The 20,042-nt window shown below is 52.2% G+C and overlaps 5 protein-coding genes across 5 annotated transcripts; 2 read left to right on the top strand and 3 right to left on the bottom strand.

Moving 5' to 3' along the window:
• Positions 1-5,326: 5,326 nt before the first annotated feature.
• NEUTE1DRAFT_39023 (uncharacterized protein) lies at positions 5,327-6,280 on the top strand (the record flags this gene model as incomplete). Its single annotated transcript, XM_009850473.1, has 2 exons — positions 5,327-5,757; positions 5,863-6,280. Coding segments are annotated over 2 exons (849 nt in total), but the record flags the coding sequence as incomplete, so codon positions are not given.
• A 740-nt stretch (positions 6,281-7,020) lies between these two features.
• Positions 7,021-9,287, bottom strand: NEUTE1DRAFT_144837 (uncharacterized protein; the record flags this gene model as incomplete). The annotated part of the gene is made up of 2 exons (XM_009850627.1): positions 7,021-9,143; positions 9,197-9,287. 2 exons carry the CDS (start codon positions 9,285-9,287, stop codon positions 7,177-7,179), a joined length of 2,058 nt encoding a protein of 685 aa, XP_009848929.1.
• Positions 9,288-10,227: 940 nt separating this feature from the next.
• Positions 10,228-12,205, bottom strand: NEUTE1DRAFT_144836 (uncharacterized protein; the record flags this gene model as incomplete). Its single annotated transcript, XM_009850626.1, has 2 exons — positions 10,228-11,908; positions 11,994-12,205. The coding sequence occupies 2 exons, from the start codon at positions 12,203-12,205 to the stop codon at positions 10,228-10,230; spliced, it is 1,893 nt and encodes a 630-aa protein (XP_009848928.1).
• A 298-nt stretch (positions 12,206-12,503) lies between these two features.
• NEUTE1DRAFT_144835 (uncharacterized protein) lies at positions 12,504-14,371 on the bottom strand (the record flags this gene model as incomplete). Its single annotated transcript, XM_009850625.1, has 2 exons — positions 12,504-13,956; positions 14,022-14,371. 2 exons carry the CDS (start codon positions 14,369-14,371, stop codon positions 12,681-12,683), a joined length of 1,626 nt encoding a protein of 541 aa, XP_009848927.1.
• Positions 14,372-14,625: 254 nt separating this feature from the next.
• Positions 14,626-17,059, top strand: NEUTE1DRAFT_144834 (uncharacterized protein; the record flags this gene model as incomplete). The annotated part of the gene is made up of 3 exons (XM_009850624.1): positions 14,626-15,782; positions 15,954-16,309; positions 16,837-17,059. The coding sequence occupies 3 exons, from the start codon at positions 14,766-14,768 to the stop codon at positions 17,057-17,059; spliced, it is 1,596 nt and encodes a 531-aa protein (XP_009848926.1).
• Between the last annotated feature and the right edge of the window lie 2,983 nt (positions 17,060-20,042).

Raw genomic sequence — 20,042 nt, 5'->3', positions numbered from 1 at the left:
CCGTCTGCCGCCTGCGAGCCACAATGGGAACGGACGGATCGGCTGCTGGTGCCGGGGCTCGTCAATTAAAGCGGGGCCTTGACCCCTTCGCTTTCGGAAGTCACCCGCCAGCCGGTTTGGGGGGAAAAGTGACTTTTGTTTGTGGGCCAGCCAAGCTGAGGTCCCGACCGGCGTCACCGTGACCTTGGTATGCGTTCGAGGTCTGCTCCAGTCGCCTCATTGTCACATCGCTGCTGGACTGCCCTGGGACCAAAAGCCGCTTTGGTGCTGGGGCGGGTTTCTTGCCTGTCGCGCAGCGGCCGGAGACAATTGGGGTCCGGGCCGGGAGGCACCTAGCATTTGATCTCGCACTAGGCCCCTCTTTAAGTAAAGGCGGGTAGCTTACTGCCCTAATCATCACCAGAGAGACTCGTTGTTATATAGTATGGACATGCGCAAATAATCAAATGTTATCCATGAAGCACATCCAGGCATGATGGGACAAGATGGAAACCAACTAAAGGATGCACAAGCCGCGCGGACATTCAACACGGTGGGCAGGTTCCGGGAGACACGGGATTCATTATGGTGGTTGCAGCCACTAACGAGTGCAGCTTCTTGGGGCTGAATCCCGCCGCGTGAATGGAGCTGAATACTACACTGAACAAATACCTAAATAAATGGTGGTGATTGCTAAGTAGCAGACGGGCATGGTGAGGTCGGATGGACAGGTTCCCCCAGTCTGACTGACCTGATGCACCCGGCCCCGCGACCGAGACATCATCCTTCCAATTCCAGTCCGAATACCAGCTTGTGACTGAAATGTTTACGGTGGTGGTGGTGCACTTGCAATTTAGCTGCGGTCGTCGGCCGCTTCCTTCCCTTGCCCACAGCCCGCCCGGGCTTCCACTCTGTCCCGCTCATTTGTTTGGACAAGGGGTCGACGGTCAAGAACCCGGCTTCCAATCTCGGGCACGCTCCACTTAATCATTCCGAACCATGACGTTTGCTTCTTCTTCTTTTTGGAGAAGATCTGGAGAGCAAATGCAAAAGAAGGATTGGAATCATGAAGCTGCAAGTTTTGTATCAAGACAGCTTCTTTATACGCGCAAGTCAATAAAAACATGGCACAGCTCTCAGTGTCAGCCCGGCCAGCCCAGCCAGCCAGCCCACAGTCAGCTCATCAGCGCTTCAGTCCTCTCCCTTCTCCGTCGGAGGTCGGTTACATTTACCGGTCGCGTGGAAGTACAAAACGAACACACACACACACACACCGGACGCAACGGGATTTCAGGGGGTCTGGCGATCGAGAGGTCCAAAGTGAAGGTGCCCTGAATTACACAACGAACTTGTGTGGCTTGTCATTGCATTCTTGTGAAATTGCCATGTTTTCAACGCCTTTACGGTACCTCGTCCTCGCCAAATGATGACTGAGATCTTCGCCTTGTTGCTTTCGACGAAACAGCCACAGCCTGATGATGATGCAAGCTAGGACACGGCGCCAGGCAGGGCAGGATGCCGGCTGTGAGCCTGTGACTGACGCCCCGGGCAATCTGCCTACTATTAGAGACTTGCCCGAGCCTGGAAGCTGGATGGATGGATGGATGGAATGACACGACTGGATCTCGATCAAGGTAGTGTACATACTGTAAAGAGAGAACGAAGAACCCACCCCGGCCCCTTTTCTCTTGGCTTCCGGCGTTGCATTCGGGAGGACTGGTCAGACACGCGCACTGACCCCGCCGTCCGTCCCCCTTCCCTTCCACTCCCTCCAATCCCCAATGCCCCCTTCTTCCCCTCACTCACGCCGGCTCGTCCGTTCTCACGGTGGTGCTTAATTTCCAGTCCAATTTTAGGACATTTGCGTGTTTGGTGCCCAACCGGAGCTGGCGCGACTCCTGTTTCGTTCCGATACTGCTGTCACCGTTCTCCGCCTGTCCGTCTCTTTACTCCTCTGGCTTCTCTCCAATCGAGACACCTTTTGTTTCCCCAGAAAGCGCATCGCATCAAGTTGCAAGCCCCTTTGCGGTTTCAACCATGGCTGAACCAGGCAACGGCTCGTGTTGAAGCTATGGCTGCGCCTGCGCCGCCCCGGTGCTTTTTTCTTTCTTTCCACCACCGAAGAAGAAGGCGGATTACATGGTCGCATACTACCTCTACGGTGTGTTCTTTGCGCTCTGTTAAGGACGCTGAGTGGTCGCCTTCTCCATACCTACCTCTCCAAGCAATCAATTCGGGGCCCCGTGGCCCCCCTTTTTCTTCTGTCATCCTACAAGTCGGCACGAGCTGGACTCGCCCATCTTCCTTGGAGAACAACACGGAACATGGACCTGCAGGGAACAGGGAGTGTGGGCCCTACCAACACGGGACGGGACCTGCGTTTGGAACTTCCGAAACTTGACACTCCCCGCCAAGTGAGGTGAGCGAGCGAACGAACGGGGAGCGGGACAGGACATTTGATGAGTGTGAGATTCCAATCGGAGGCAGCACGTCGACCCGTGACCCGTGACCCGTCGTGTTCTCCACTTCTTGTCCGCGCGACAAGAGTTCAGTTGCCAAGACTGCTATCCGCCTACTAACCTCAGTTTTGCCAGCCGGCTGCCACTGGTAGATCGTAACCTACTCGGAGTCCGTATGGCCCCACATTTCTCCGGATCCAAGAGGCCCAAGCTCCCCTCCAAGCCAAGCTCGGAGACTCCCAAATCCCAATTTCGAGCGAGCCCCGTGTCGCATCCCAGCTCACTGCATCTCTCATCAATCATCCGTCATTTCAAGTTTGTGTTTCAGTGTTGTGTGGTGTCGGATGATGCGGGTGTCCTGCGACATGACATCTTCCGTCATTATCGTGATCCCCAAATGCAAAAGAAGGGCAATTCCGGGTTCGAAGATCGGAAGGCGTCGGTCGGTGACATAGTCGGTGACAGCCAGAGCTTTGGTCAGTCCCCCGTCGGGCTCGGACCTTTTCCCCTAGAAAAAGAGTGGCTCCATTCGGACCCGCCCCGCCCACGGTGAGCGGGCTCGCGGGCCACGTACAATTCCAACAACGAACATGGAACACGAGAAAAATCATCATTTTCACGACGGTGCGTATCGTTCGAAACACATCATCGTTTCTTGTGGGATCCCTCAGCCCGAACATTGCATGGCGTCAAGAAAGTGATGCTGGCTAGAACAATTTCGGCATGTTCGAGGTGTCCATTCCATTCCATATTAGCCTTTCTCCGTGCCGCTCGCCCGCATACTGAAGCTTCCGTCACCGGCGTATTTTCTATTATACTCCGCAATTCATGTTGGAGATGCGCACGGGCGCGGGGCGGTCATGTCCGAGATTCCCATCGATCTTCCTCCCGGAAAACACACAACGGAAACACGCCAAGTATGGCTACTCCAGTAGGTATGATGCGCAGAAGCTCTTCAGGCTGAATGACAACGAAACCGACCTTTTCCATCATCCATCTCATGATTTCATCAGCCCGATACAAAGTCCATGTAACGAGGCGGCATGCGAACCGCCGCCGGTGTTTGAGACATCCGTTGGTGTGTTCCACCAAAGTAGGCATCGGGCCATCTCAGGGGCTATCGGACTCTCCCTCCCTCCCTCCTTACGTAGGTCCTGACATTGGATTTTCCGACTTTCAACTTCTTCCCCCGTCTTCGTTGTCGCTCCGCCCCGCCGTAAGCCGGATATCCCGGGTCCAATTGAAATTGGACGGAGCGTCCGACCGACGGGGACCGCCTTGGAAAATCTCCACTTTTCTGCATTTGTCGGCACCGTCATTATGAACCCACTGTCGCGTTTCTTGGCACGCCGTCTGAGTCTGCGTATGCCGATTGCGGTCCGGTCATCATTTTCTCGGCGTGAAAAACGTGTGTTCGGGCCCGATACTATCATAGACGGACGCCGACGGCGAAGTGGAAACCGTCAATCGACCCGGACGTGTCAGTGCTCACAAGACGACAGCCGAAACACACAATCGACTATTGGTCCAGGTTATACGGCGTTGCGACGGTTCCCGTACCGCACTCGTCACCCGTCACTGTTGGACGACGAGTCGTCCTTGCGCTAAAGTACCTACCTAACTGGACTATACCAACACGATACACTCCGTGCTGCCGTTCCGTCGATGTGTCCTTTCTGACCTGACGGTATCAGGCCGACGAGCTCCGTAAATGTACGGCAACGTCGGTGTATGTGATGTGCGCAGAGAGAGTCTCACCCAGTGATCAGACCTAAACGACACGAACGATCAACCGTATTATCGGCCAGTGCGCCTGAATTTCACCTACTTATCTGATATCTACCACTGCCGACACGGGAGCCGCTCCCCACTATGTGAATGCCGTTCCGGATGGGTCCGTTGTGATTTCAAGAGTTTATGACGGCCGATGTCTACCACAGTGATGGCGGTGCCCAGAGACAGGTACTAGTACTACCTCCTCCATCGCTCTTGCAAAGCTGCAACTTGGCTAATGCGCGTACTATCCCCTTCGTTGTTGTAAGGTCCTGTCACTGCGTTCGTTCCTTCCCACTGGAAATTGCGTGCTGAAAGATCGATTGCGATTACGGATCTCCCGTTGAGTTGACAAAGGAAGAAGCCTTGCTCATTGCTATCCTGCCCAGTACTTCTGTTCTTAGATAATCTTGTTTTCCTCCGACAGGCGCAGGATGCCGGTTGCTCATTCCGTCATGGCTGGAAGAGAAACCTCAAGGGAAGGAAACCTGTCAGATAGCCTGAGGCACTCAGTCTTTTCTCCCCCCTCCACTTCGAGACCACAAACTTTGACATAAAATGGCAGCGGTGGCCAACTGACGCCTGTTCCCCAGGACATCTCTATCAAATGTATCCATGTTGCCCGGCTCTCTCACAAGCTTTTTACCTAGCGTCCTAGCCTTGGATCCCAGAATATTGTCCTTCCTTCTCCTCCCCGCCAGTTCCCCGATGTCCTCTTTTCTCTCTTTTTCCGGGCAAAGTCAACTCTGACTTTTGCACATCTTCCCGTCCACGCCCGGAACGACACAGCGAGATACAGCTAGCTGTCCTACGACGTCTGTCGCCGTGATACCTGAGGATAAGACCTTGCTAGGAGGCCGAGAATTCAAGTTCAAAGCCATCGAAAAGCGTTTTGGAAGCCCCCGAGATGTCCAGTCTTCATACATACAAGGAGCTCTACGATGTGCTACCCCACAATACACTTACCACGGTGAGCGTCCACAAGACTAGCATAGCAGTCTTAAAGGCCATGAAGGAGACGACGAAAGGCATTAGAGGATAGCCATCAGAGTCTTCTGTGGCGTCACAAACCCTTACCATCATCCCATATCGCTTTGAACGGAGGACAAATTCTCTTTTCAAATGGTAGTAGTACCTTGGCGGAAGAAAGGAAGAGGACCAAGAACACCTTTGTCTGGGGTGACATGTTCCGCGACGCTCCGATGCGAAAGCGCTTTGCCCTGGCTGCTCTCATTGGTTTTTTCACCCAGTGGAGCGGCAACGCCCTCCTCAGCTTCTACACGGGCAAAATCATGCACATTGTCGGCATCAATAACCCCCGAACTGTGCAGATGATCATTTTCGGCTGGACCTGCTGGGGCCTCGTGGCCGGGACGAGCGTGGCCACCCTCATCAGCCCAAGGTATCCTCGCAGGACAATGTTCCTGATGGGCACCATTGGGACGGGATTGGTGTACATAGTGTGGACCATTGCCAATTCCAAGGCACAAACAGGGTCGCCCAAAGCCGTCATTCCGGTATTGGTGTTTATGTTCCTGTATACCCCGTAAGTTCCTGTGTTTTCCCACAGCATTATCCGTTCTCTTCTCGCTCTAGTGTGTCTTGATGTCCAATTCAAAAGCTAACCTTATGTTTTATACAGGGGATACAGTTTCTACACTTTAGGCTGGGGCTCTCTTACATATACCTACCTCTCCGAACTCTTCCCCTACCACCAACGCTCCCAAGGCATTGCTGTGCAGCAATTGACCGGACGTATCGCCCTATTTGTCAACACCTACGTGAACCCCATTGCCGTCTTCAACATCGGGTGGAAGTATTACATAGTGTACTGTGTCTGGATTGCTGTCGAAGCACTGACCGTATACTTTTTCTTTCCCGAGACCAAGGACCGCACCCTCGAGGAGCTGGCGTTTATGTGGGAGGGTGATGAAGCTTGGAACAAGGTCAGGGAGAGGATGGACGAGGTGATGGGTCATCAAGGGCATGAACTAGGCCCAATTCCGGAGGAGGAGGATAACGCGGGCCATGTGACGAACGAGAGGGTGGTGAATGCTGTCACTCCTTAGATCCTAAAAACGCACATGGTTATCCAGCATCGTTTTTAGCAGAGTTATTACCACTATCACTACTGAGCATTCTTTTACCTACCTCTACCTAATATTAAAACTTGACCGCCCCGCTCCATACTTCCTCCTCAGTACCTCTAGTGTACCCTCGCTATGCTTCTAAGCGGTGACATCACTCCTTTGAACTTAATTCTTACGCATTTTCTGCACATAAATATCCCAAACGGACTTTAGCTGATGTCTTTTCCAACTATAGTAACCCATATCACAGTTTGGCAACAGTATTTGTAAATTATAACGAGCAGTATTGGGGACTAGTTTACTCAAGCAGCTGGTCGTTGGCCTACCCAATAAGCAAAGGTCTTGACAAATTTGTTACAAAACGACGGAGCTGGTCCAGTTAGGAGGTGTGCAGGTAGGAATACCAAGTAATCTGTCCCCTCAAGCGCATAGACTAGGTAGGTAAGCCATGATAAACCATGGCTAAAATCATTTTCTCTGGTAGACATGATTGAGCAGTCCGTCCAGTCGTTTTGAAGCCATGTATCATCTCTTCGGTCTTACTGGCGCATCTGTATTGAGGTATGAAGCAAGGTAGGTAAATAGAGATTTCCTCACGAACGAGAAAAGATGACACGCTACAGTATCAAGCGGCAGGTTACGAGCACACTAGGTATCCAATTGTCAGCTCATTGCTTTTGCGACGGGCGAGTGTGTTGAAGAGTGAGTAGATTATAGTCATAAATTGTATCGTGGAGAATAAAAACTCGTAGCTATTCAGTATTCTTTCTTCCCAAATACCTAGGCAGCACCATAGCCTAACACTTCTCTTTTTTGATAACATGGAATTGTAGGTATCCATCTTCTCCGTACCAGCAGAAATGGAACATGGAGCCTCACTTCCCATCACTACTGCTACTGCTACTACTGCTGCTGCTTTGACCACCATCACCATCTCCAGCAATCTGAGTGGCCTGACTGTCAACCCCCTGACTCTCAACCTCTGGATTCTCGTTCTTCACAGCCTCCTTCCCCTTCCCCTCTCTCTCCTTCTGCATCATTCCCATCAACTCACCCAACAACCCCTTGAGCTCCTTCACCTCGTCCCTCAACTTCCCAATCTCCATGTCTTCATTCTCCTCCTCCTCATCCATCTCTTCTTCTTGCATCTTGACCAATCTACTCTTCGCATTCTCGACCCTCCTCGCCCACCCATCCGCCTCAAAATCAAGGTCTCCCATCCTCTGCTCCCACTCTTCAACCGAATCATCATCCCCGTCTCCACGGGCTCGGTTGGCCCTAATCTCTTGCGCAGTCTTGACTTCGATGAAGGCGCTGACCAGCAAGAGGGGGGAGTAGATAGTAGCCATGCACCAATCGTTGATCTTTTCATAAGTAGTCTTGTTCATCCACCACTCCAGCGGCAGAGCCAACAAAAAGATCTCGATGAGGTTAAACGGCGGGATGAACACATTCTCGTCTGGTGCTCTCACGAATTGCATCGTCTTTTGCGCAAACATGCCGAGGTACTCGTCGTTGGCGTTGTCGTAGATGTCTTCGTAGGCCGAGTTGTAGAGGGCAATCAAGATGTTGAGCAGGATGACCATAACTACAAAAGTGAAGCAGTAGTACAAAAGTAGACCAAAGGGGTGGTTGAATTTCTCGAAGCCGCTGAAATCGGGCGACTGCATCAAGGCGTTGGCCATGGATTGCACAATGAACATGGTATCTTCGACGACTTGGTCGTCGGCTTGGTCGAGACCGAGAAAGGCTTGGAGGAAACCGACGATAATGACCAGAAGTAAAGCGAAGAAGATGATGGATTCCTTCATCATGACTTTGAGGACGACCAGCATGGCGCCGAAGAAGCGGAAGGAGTCGAGATATAGCAAAATGCGCAGCCAGAACATGGGGGCGGAAACAGCGAGGAAGTTGTAGGATAGGATGTTGTAGTGTTGCCGCCAGTCGACGTCGGAGCTGTCGTGGGAGAAGGCGATGACGCGGAAGACTAGAGACGTGGTTAAAAGACCGTAGAGAATGCTGTTGAAGGCGGACCAAAAGCCGATGATGGCGGGCCCGGCTTTCCAAACCTTGGCGAACTCGTCGCACATGAAACCGAGTGTGAAGGCGTATAAAAGGCCCTCAACGACATCAAGGTGGCCGCCGGGATTGACGCTATTCATGGCAAGAGTGTAGAGGACGAGGTAGACGAAGCTGATGAGCATCTGCGTCCAGTTTTGGTACATGGGTGCGCGCATGCGATCCGGGTCCAAGTGCGACCAGAAGGAGGTGTTGTCCTTGTCGCGGTATTCGACAAAGGTTGACGGGTCGTTCTCATCTTGGACCAACCAGCCGCGCCAGAGGTAGTTGATACACTTTTGGTAGCCCGAAGAGCCGATCACCCTGAGGGCATGCAAGTCGACAGCCTTTTCGATCACGTTGGACGGCTTGGTAGGTTTGTTATCGATCATGATGGAGTAGCGCTTCAACAGGACCTCGTGAAGCAAGAAGTTGGTGTCCTCCTCCGTCTCGATGATTTGTTTGGCGATAACCTCGCAAGCTACGGCGCGGAGGGCGTGTAGGTCGGCATCCCAGAGTTCGACTTGGGCTTGGTGTTTCCACCAGCGCTTGTTGACGAGCAGACAGTAGACGACGCATGATCGGTGCTCTTTACCGCCGGCTTCCTTGGCTGCCTTGAGCACCTTCTTCGTGATGATCTTACTAGTCGGAGAGATGATTTTCTCAACGGGGAGCTCGATGGGGACGCATTTCTCGATGAGGTGACGGATGCGGAGAGCGATTTCGGTCACGGTTTCGGCGGGGATGGCGGAGACGTAGAAGTCGTCACGGTAGCTGGGAAGGACTGCGACTGTTAGCGTGGAGTTGCCTTCAGCGAGGGGAGAGGGGAATTCGTACGTTGTCGGCGATGTTCGTGCCACCAATGGTCGTGTCGATGGGGTGGACGGTCCAAGCCCAAGAGGCGCGAGAAGGCCCCGAACCTTGCCATGCTGCCCTGTGTCTGTGGAATCAGACGATAGGTACTGTGGTCGTCTGTGCGTGTTGCGTCGAGATCAAGGTTAATGTATGTCGCTGCGATGTAGAAGCAGAGGCGCGCAGAAGGACGAGGAGGCAACCCAAAAGAGAGAAGGGCAAGAAAAGATGAAGATGGCTGTCGTCAAAACAAGGAAGCGACACAGCTGCACCTCATCGGAGCTTTCCCGTTCAGCGAGTGGTCAGGGTCGCCAGAGCAAGCAAACAGAAGCGATGGTTAATTGGCTTTGGGATTCCATGGTCAAGCTCGGCGAGAGGGGAGGGGAAACAAGGGCACGACGAGCGAGGGGGACCTAGGAGGGGAGGGGTTGGTGGAAAGCATGGAAGCTGAAACCAGAGCAAGGAACAGGTTCTTGAAGATGACGTCGAGCTGCCGAATTATTGGATTCCGCTTCCTGCTAACAGATTTCTATCTTGGAAAACTGTGTTTTTGTTAGTGCACGTCCTCCAATACCCAGCACTCCATCCCGCGCTTCGGGACGAGCCATGCAGCACGTTAGCGGCGGAGTCACAGCGCTAAGTAGTGTAGGAGTTAAGGCCTGTAGAGGTCTAGAACACCACTGGAGCTCGCACATGCATACGTAGCGTCTCATTCAGGACATCAAAGTACATGTATTGGGCTTGGCATTTGAGCGACGTCCTCTTCTTATTCCATCAACCAGAAACTTGGGGTAGGTATATTTTATGGCCATACTATGTAATGGCGAATACTATTCAATCTATCCAATGAATTCTTCCAAATTAACGATACTCCAACATGACCCTGACCTCGTACTCCATAACCCCCCAATACCTCCGTCCCCCTCGCTCCCGACTTGCTTACTTGCACGATGCTTATAATAAAGCCATTATTTTGCTGATCTTCCAATAATATACTGAGCCTAGCAAAACCACCATCAAACCCTCCTCCTCTTATCTCTCTTCGCATACGTCTTCGTATTCCCGCTCCCTTTTGGTTTTCCCCTCTTGGCTCTACCTAGTGTCTTCTTCTTCTTCTCCTTTCCTTCAGACTCCCGATCCTCTTCTGTCTTCTTTCTCCTCTTGTTTCTTCTTGACGCTTCTTCACCCTGTATGTCCTGCTCCTGCTCCTGCTCCTGCTCCTCCTTGTCCCTATTGTCTTGATTGTCCTGCACCTCTACGCCATTCCGAGCTTGACTGCGACGACGGCCCTGACTTCGCGTCACCATACCTATACTCTCGCCGACCTTACTTGCCTCCCCGACCTCATCAACAGTATCAGCTCTACCGCGACGACGGCTCTGACTCCGCGTCACCATACCATTGGCCTCTTCGAGATCCATGTCGTTTGCGGGTTTTACTGGCGCTGAACGTGGCTGGAACGCATCAGATCGAGCAAAGAGCTTTCTGGCCACAGGTTTTGGGGTTGACGTAGAGAAAAGTCCCGTGGGCATCAAAGTCTGGGACTGATTGGGCTGAGCTTGTGTCCGACTGCTAACACTATCTACACCGTCGCCAGGTGTCCCAGTGGAACCAGGCGCCGGAGAAGGGATACTATTTAGCACCCTGGCCAAAAAGTCGGATCTCCGACGTTGATGATGTTGCTGCGCGCGAGGACTAGCATACTGGGACCGAGGTCCAGCTTCTTGGGCTACTTGTCGGCTTGTTTGGTAGGCGGGCCTGTTGGTGGTGGTGGTGATGGCAGACATGACTGGAAGGCTGCTTAGGGGAGGGAGGGCTGAGACCTGAGCCCGAGCCCAAGCCTGCAGAGGGGGAAGTATTTCGTTACGAAGGTCCTCCGGGAGTACTCCAAGGAACTCTTGCAAGACCTCGGCGTTTCCGCTGCTTTCGCCGCCATGCCTTTGGAAAACCTGTTCACGCTCACGCCCACGCGCCTGTGGCTGGGGTTGGGATCTCTGGGTGCCGGTATCCTTAGCCTGGGTATCGGCGATTACTTCGTTTCTGAGCTCTTCGGGGAGGGCTTCGAGATACTCGGTGTCGAAGCCTAGCTCAGCTGGCGGCGGAGGCTGGTGCGCGGGCCGTTGCATTCGTTGGACTTGGGAGCCTTGCGGCTGCGGCTGGGGAAGTTCGGGGTTGGGCACCTCGGTCTCGTTCGAATCGTCCATGATATCATCTGGCTGGTTCCGATCGCTGAGAGAGACCGTGCCCTCTTCTACTTCATGGAGGTTGTTTGGGTCATCCAGGGCAGTCCCCTCTCCGGGCGAAACAGAGGGTGTAGGTGATCCCTCCCCAGATTGGTGTCCACCTTCGATGCTAGGCAGTACCGATGCATTATGCGCCTGGTTACCACTTGCAGACTGCATGTCGTTCCCATCGTCATCGGCTGCTTCACTTGAGGAACCCGACCCAGCTTCGTCGTCGGCATCGTCATTATCAACCTCGCTATTGTGGTCATCATCGTCAACATCGTGTTCATCGCTATCATCGACCGCCTCGTTGTTTGAGTCAAGGTAATAGTCGTTGGAACTGATATCATTATACGGATCCGAAGCATCGACTTGCAGATCAGAGGCAGGCATAGAACTTTGCTTAGATTCATCATCCCTTGATCCTATGAGCTCCCGGCAATGCTGTGGGCAGAACTTGACCACGCAATCGCTATGTAAATTGGGCTGTCAGTCACTATACCTACCCACCCAGATGTCTTATCAGGTATGGTGCTGCTGCTGAAGGAGGAACTCACCATCCCTTGCGCTGCCAAGTAAAGTAACCCTGTGACCAGTCGATAGGTATACCCCGGAGAAACGGTGGGAGTGCTCTGTGGGTATGGCCTGGTATCTCTGGCTCCTCCGAGGGGTTGTCGGTGTCGGTGTTGGATTCATAGATAGTGGCGTATCTCAACAGTACCGATGAGGGGATTGGAGATAAAAGTGGTGGGATTTTGAGGTTGGGCATTACGGTGTTGCTTTGTTGATGGCCAATTGCTGCTCAGCGATACTCGGATATTTGTTGATTGCGCATTTGACTATCGAATTCAATCATCATATTTCGGTCGAGTCCTGGATACCTGGATGGAGAATGGAGGAAGGCGCCATGGTTCTAAAGGTGTGGGTTCCATCATCTTCCGTTGTTCTGTCATGAGCGACTGAGGATCTTGCCAAAAAGTTCTCGGGCGGATGAGGAAAGATAAGTGGAAAAGAAGTGACGGTCGTGGAGACCAAGTATGATCCTCAAGCCGGCGTAAGCATAGAATGAGATAGTGTGTTATCTCAATTGCTGCTATGATATGCGGTAAACTGCTAATGCATTAGTGTAGGGGATATTTGATCACGTTCGGTTTGTCGTAGTGATCTTGGCCAAGCAGGACGACCTTTGTCGCGAAACCAGTCCTAGAAAGATAGTTCGAACGTTTCTTCCGCCAGATACAAGGCTAGATATCCTTCAGCTTGCCCTGAAAATACCCCCAAAGACTCTCAAACAAGCCTTGATCATGTCCCTCCCTCCAAAGTAGCAGCACCTTTGATTCCCCACCTTTGCCAACCTCAATGACCACCTCAAATCCCAGTTTACACTTCTCTTCTTCTTTTGTCCCATTCCCATCACTGTCCTCATTTTTCTTTCCCTCCTCTGCCGCCTTCATCTCCCTCTCCCTCTTCCTTCTCCAAGCCCTACTCCAAACATTCGCCCTCGCCCTCCCCACCCCTCTCATCCTCTCCCCACTCCACTCCCAACTCATCAACTCCAACCCTTCCACCGTCTGCTTAACCCTCTCCACCACCATTCCGACCTTCTCCCTACTGTCCTTCCACATTCCAACCTCCATACTCACCACCGGCGGCAACAGTTTCTTCCACACCCCACTTACCCCCCTTCCTTCTACCTCTCCAGCTCTCATCCCCCCAAAACTCCATCCCACCACCCACCGCTTCGTTTGTTTACCCTGCACCAGCTCCGTCACCGCATAATTTTGTATCTTTTCCTTTCTTAGCCTTTCCACTACTGTTTCGAGGGAGGTTACCTTTCCTATCATGCTCGTGTACCACGTCACTTTTTCGCGGAGGACAAGCGACTCGTCGATCATTCGAAAAATATGCGCCACTTCCCCTCCTGCGCAAACCATTTCGACGGGGGCGCCGGTGCATGCTGTTAGTGGTGGTCGACTCTTTTTGGCGGCGGAGGAAAGAAGGTCTGACGGGGAGGAGTAGAAGGGGGGGTTGCACATTGTGAAGTCTATTTTGTCTATACCCCTCGTGGTGAGAATGGGGGAGTCGAAAGGGATCAGTGGCTGGTCCGGGGTGCGATGCAAGAGGGTGATGCGGTCTTGTAACTTGTTGAGGTGGATGTTGCGCTGCGCGAAAGAGAGGGAGTGGGCGTCGATATCGGTGGCTATGAAGGACCAGTGTGGGTGTTGGACGCAACCGAGGAGGGGGTAGATAGCTGAGGCGCCGGTGCCGATGTCGAGGCCGATGATGGGGCGGGAATCGATATTCTTCTGATCAGGTGAGGAACTGAAATGGGGGTGGTAAGAAGAGGAGGACAGGAGGGAGGTGAGCCAGAGGATGTAGTTGTGTCGGTTGGGGACGGGAGGGCAGAGGCGGTCGGGAGGAAGGTCGATTTTCAGGCCGTAGTCGATTCTGAGGAGGGTTTTGGTCAGTTGCATTACTGCGGCTGGGTCGTTAAAGTCGAGTTGGTTTTGGGAGTCGAGACTTTTGAGGGAGTGTTAGTGATGTGATCATGACGACGACGACGACAAGGTCAAAAAACAGCTTACAAAGGAGCAAAGTCGGGATCCTTCTGACCAAGGTATTTGAAACTGGGGTCTTTAGTGTAAAGATTGCGAAAGTACTCGTCGGTCCATTTGCGCGGTGTCCTTCCGGTTGCTACTATGGCCTGTCCGGGTCCGGATCCGGAAGGCGGGACACTCCGGATATTGTGGGGCCGATCGGACTCGGAGGTCGGCTTGGTGGCTTCTTGCGCCGGCTGCCCTTGGAGATCTTCATTGTTTGTTTGTTTCTGTCGTTTGGCTTCGGGTTCGCGGAATGGACTGTTCAATTCTCCCTCTCCTGCCAGGTTGTGCTCATCGCCCTCTTCGACCGCCGCTTTCCTCTTGTTGGTTTCCATGTTTGCTGCGCATGTTGAAAAGTTGATGAAAGGTTGAAGTTGAAGTTAGGTCAGCGGCGACGTCAACACGGGCTGCAAACAGTGACACCGGGTGCTGTAGCACAGCGCTGTAGCGCCGCGCGGTTACGGTAGTACCTATACGGATAGTGGAATGCACAGACCACCTACCAATTGCCTGCCGTGGACTAATTGACGTTGCAATCGGTGCTCAATTGTTGCTTCGAATTGTCACCAAAACAACAATCTGTTCATCATCAGTTTTCAAACCACTACGTCCGCTCTCCCTTCTGGTTATCCCGATTCCCGACATTGTACCACTAGCTGGGTTTAGAGTGATACTACCTTCGATGCCCCAATCACCGTTGAACTGATAGCCACCAATCCCTTTATAAACATGTCCGACCAACAACAACAATCACAACCGGGCAGCGGTACCTCGACCCCGAACCCAGCTGCTTCATCCTCCTCCAACACGGCGACTCCCAACCCCCGCTTCGCCCCGCAAAACAAAACCGTCCAAGAGCGCGTCTCCTCCTCGACCGTAGGACTCGTCAACCTCGCCGACTTTCGCAAGCGACGCGCCGAAGTTCTCGAGCAACAACACCGCGAAGTTCGAGAGGCCGCGATTGCTGCTGCGCGAGGGGGTAGCAGCACAGCCACTCCCACTCTCGATACAGACAACCCCAGCAGCGCGGCTGCGACGCCATTGGATCGATCGGTCACGGGGACGCCTGCGCCCGGGACAGACGCAGAGAACGGGACGACGACAGGCGGCGAGGGGAAGAGCGAAGGCGAAACCAAAAAGAAGACATTAACGGGGGAAAGGAAAGCAAAGAGGATAAAGACCAAGAAGGCTTTAGTAAGCTTTGGCGACGATGAAGAAGAGGGTGAAGAGGCGGTGGTGGTTGTGAAGAAGAAGAATGCAAAGACACCAGCAGTAAAGGAGGATACACCGAACCCCGAAGACAAGAAAGAAGAGGACAACACAAGAACAACGAGCACACCCAACCGCGAAAGTAGCGCCGACGCCGACGCAAGCGACAATGTTACCAAAAAGAAGAAAATTGTCAACACCTCGGCCCCTATTATCCCGCGCGCCCTCACCAAAGCGGCTCTCCGTCGCGAAGCTGCCGAGCGCGAAGCCATCCGCAGAGAGTTTTTGGCCAAGCAAGCGGCCGTCAAGGCTTCCGAGATCGCGATCCCGTTCGTCTTTTACGATGGTACCAACATCCCCGGCGGCATGGTGCGCGTGAAGAAGGGCGACCATGCCTGGTTGTTTCTGGACAAGTCGAGGAAGGTGGGCGCCGAGAGGGGTGTAGGGCAAGATAAGATTTTGAATGCGCGGAGGGCGTGGGCGAGGGTGTCAGTGGATGATTTGTTGTTGGTTAGGGGGAGTATTATCATTCCGCATGTGAGTACACTCTTTTCTTCATTCAGTGATGGGTCGGACAGGACAGATGATGGTTGAAACGGTTTGCTTGCTTGCGCTATGCTCTAATGCTATCTATCTATTCATGCCTAAATGCAAATGCTCGCTATCCATGCTTTTCTTTATAAAAGACAATGCTAACACCTCTTCCAGCACTACGAATTCTACTTCTTCATCATCAACAAAACCCTGGGCCCCGGAAACAAGCGGCTCTTTGACTATTCCGACGACGCCCCTTTCCAGTTGTCAGACCCCCAAACATCATCCCCAACAGCCGCCGATCCCGCGGCCCTCTCCACCCCATCAAGCCGCCTCGCTGCCCTCCCGGATATCATGACCTTGGAGGGCGCAAACGACGACCCGACTTTCACCAAAGTCGTGGATCGGCGGTGGTACCAGCGCAACAAACACATCTACCCGGCGAGTACGTGGCAGGAGTTTGACCCGGAAAAGGATTATCAGAATGAGATTAGGCGGGATTTGGGCGGGAATGCGTTTTTCTTTTCGAGGTAGTCGGTCGGTAGAGGTAGTCTTTTGTCGCAAGCGGATATCGAATTGTTTTAAGAAATGTTGGCCTTAAATGGCTCGATGTTTAGTTCTGTCGCTTGAATGGTGATCCAATATTTCCAACAATGCGGTGTTGTGTGTGCGTGTGTGTGTGTGTATGTGTATGCCTCGAGAGGCGGCGCGATTGCGATCGCGGAATGCGAATAGTATGCGATGCTCGCGACGCATTCAACTCGGACCAGGGACAGTTCCAGCTGCTCGTCGCTGTCCCTGTTTGTCTGACCCGGCGACGTCGCGATCATCACCATCACCAAATGTTTTGTAACCATATGCTCAAAAATCCCCTCTAAAAAAGCAAAATGTCAGCATTTCATCCACTGGATCCTTCCCCCCTTGCCAGTATATCTCACCTCTTTTTTTTGCATGTCCATTCACCCACTAACACCCATCACCGTCCCCGATGTCCCCGACGAATTTGAAAAAACCCAACTAAGCCCCCAAACCATGACTCCCAAAACAATCCACCCAGGCCACAGCAAGAAACACAACAAGTTGCCCCCCGGTCCCAAGATCCAGACGAAAAACTCGAATTCGATTTTCTTGCGGATCTGCCGCGCTTTTCGGGAGTCCCAGAAGATGGACCAGCTGAGCGTGGCGGTTTCCATGGTGATAGTCCTGACGAGAAAAAGGGTGCGGTAGAGCACGAGGTGGCAAACGAGGAAGAGATTGAGAGAAAAGAGGTGGAGGGTTGAGAGTATGTGGACGAGGAGGAGGGTGAGGGTGCTGAAACAAAGAGAAAAGAGGAGGAGGTGCGTTTGGTAGAGGGTTTTGAAGGTGGTGGTGAGGAGGGGGATGATGTGTGCTAGGAATGGCGTTGTTGGTGGTGGCGCGGGATGTGTGGTTGTTGTTGTTGTTGTGGAAGTGGTAGAGATACTTCTTAAAGTGTCGTTGTCGTTTGGAGATACAAAAGTCGTAGTAGAATCGGAAGAGGTACCGACCAGTCTCGAATACCCACGGAGCGCCATCCTCTCGTCTTCTTTTATTTCTTCGACTCGACTGCTGTAGCAACAATAGCAAATGCCAAATGCCACCAAAAAAGTGGGAAATGATGTAGATCGGCTCTCCCGTTGGGCGAGATCCCTGTCCGTCAATTCGGTCTAGCCCTTGAGTGAGCCCGCCGCCACTTTTGTTCTTCTTCTTCTTCTTCACCTCGTTACGAAGGCGGTGTTACTAGTGTAAAAAGATGATGCGGCTTGTTGGGGGAGCTGTCAGGGGTTCGTTACTGGCACAGCAGCACAGCTCGTGGGAATGAAAGTCGCTGATTTGTCTGGTTGGTCGCCTGCCTTGGCCTGAATGCTGAATTGGGTGGGAGCGGTGATCTCATCCAAGCGGGTCTTGTGACGGTGTCCTGGGCAAGTAACAAGGAAGGAAGCCTCAGCGGTGTGGTCGATCCAGGGTTTGTTTCTTTTTTCTTTTTTCGTTTTTGTCGACTTGTTGTCCAAATTCGGTCAACCGAAGAAAAATCAGGGTTTCGTCGAAAGAAAGGGTCTTTCTAATCTGGGGTTTGTCGTCAAGCGTCAAATGTTTTAGTTGAGTATTGTCCGTCGTCAGTCAGAAGGGTAGGGGTTTCAAAGAATGATGGAGCAGGGTCCGCAGGGTCTGATGTCTTTGTTGGTGGTTGATTTTTCGAGATGAAAGGGGATCAGATTCACACAACAAAATTGGGTTTGAGGAGGGAGGGGGCTTAATATCAACCTTTTTTTAAGACTCGGTTAGTTCTCAAGATTCATACCCAAGATCTATCTCTTACCCTTCTGATTGTAACGCCCGGCAATCTTTGTGGAATCTCTTCCCCCAACATCTGCACCTTGAGAGATTCGTATGCTTTCGTCTTCTTTCCTCCCCGCTCGCGAATGGAAGCGACATGGAACCAGATAGGGGTAGAGTGGGGCATTTGCAGGCATTGCAACGCTTTTTTGCTTAGCTTGTTTTGGGGGAATGGGGATTGCCGAGAAGATGGAATGTCTTGGCGGCTTGTCTCTCTACAATACACTTTATCACCCAGCCATTCTTTTTTTTTTTCCTTTTCTGAAATGCTTTGGGCTGTTTCCGTCAAGTTGTCTCAACGCATTCCCCTCTTCAGGAGAACTGATTATAACCGTTGGTTCCTGAACGTGGTAGTCACAGTCAGCAGCAGTTCGTCCAGTCGCAATGCTTGGCCAGGCACATTCCCCAAGACAGGGATTTGACAGGGCACTACTGGTCTGTGCGTGCCGCTGTTGCGCTACGCCATTCGACGGGACGAACACTGCGGGCGGGCAGCCACGACGTGCTGTGGACGCTCCCATGATGTGCCCGGGACCTGAAATGGTGGGGCGGGGACATGCCCCAAATCGTCATTTTTTTTTATTTCTATGAAGGAGGGGTGCACAACATCACATCGACAGTAGCTGTTAATCATATGGTGATCATGCACGGCAGTTGATGATCGAGTATCACTGTCTGTCGCTGACTAACATTCAAACTTTGTACGTTTCCCATCTTCAACATGTATTTTATCTACATTCTTCTACCAAAAGTCCTCGCTGCTCGGCACATGATCCCCCGATCTTCCTGTCCTCCGCCAAAAAGTCAAAAGGTCCCATGCCCGCCATCACAATCAACGACGTCATAAGGCCCCAGATACTCCACTGTTAGAAATCAGTGGAAACAGACACCCGACTGCTAACGCCGTAATCTTGCCAATGAAATATTGATACCATGACATGTTTGCCCCTCTGTGACGGGGTAAAAACTTTTTATCGCTTGGCCGTAGTGTAGATCGATCGATCATCACGGCTTCTCATGATGATTAACCCCATGTTCCTCTCCTCAGTGAAGATTTGTTGACTTTAATCAGCAAGGGTACCTGTCCAAAGCGTGCCACCGAGTTCACAATGTAGTGTATCAAGACATAAGCGTGCACTTGTTTCGCGACATTGTTTGTTTCACGCTGTGTACATCATTCGTCTCAAATGTCTCAAACATTTTCATGAACCAAACCGACACTCGGAGATAAATCCATCAAGGCAAGCACAACTTTATATTCTTTCCGAAGCAGCATGGATGGCATCCCGACCTCCAGACCATTACAGGGCGGCCAAGCCGGCTTTGCGCTCGGAAATGTGGATCCCTCTTCGGGAAGCGACCGGAAGAAAAGTGGATTATTGCCGGAAGCTCTCCAGCAATCTTCCGAAATTGTACATGCGTCCCTCCCATGATAACAACGCTGAAAAGGTTGGACAGTTTCAACCAATCAGTTGAAGAATCAAGTGATCAGATTCATCCAGTCGGCAACTTCTGAAGTGAGGAGGGCAATCATTCTCTGGCAAGGAAAACGAAATGAAACAGATCATGTCTACTTTCCTGTGGCTTACATAAGCAAGTTAACGACATCCCAATCAAGGCATCGCGGGGACACTCGCCGATTTCGCATTCATTGGTGGTCAAAGTTGAGAATCATTTGGATTCTGCTTGGGATACTTCAGGCGTCTTATGGGTAGTTCACCCACCCTTCGGACACCATTTCCCAAGTGGTGAGTGAACATGTCTTTTTCTGATGGACACAGGCAGTTGCGATCACAACGTTGTGACTGGTAACGGAGACATTCCTTATTATGAACACAGCCGGCAAACCCCAAGTCCAAGAGTTATCTTACCATGGCCAAAGTCCTTGGGAAGCCAAATCCGGCATCG

The sequence above is a fragment of the Neurospora tetrasperma genome (assembly GCF_000213175.1).
Source record: "Neurospora tetrasperma FGSC 2508 unplaced genomic scaffold NEUTE1scaffold_2, whole genome shotgun sequence".
Taxonomy (NCBI): Eukaryota; Fungi; Ascomycota; class Sordariomycetes; order Sordariales; family Sordariaceae; genus Neurospora; species Neurospora tetrasperma.
Note: the sequence above shows the minus strand (reverse complement) of the source record. Positions and strands in the feature narration are given on the sequence as shown.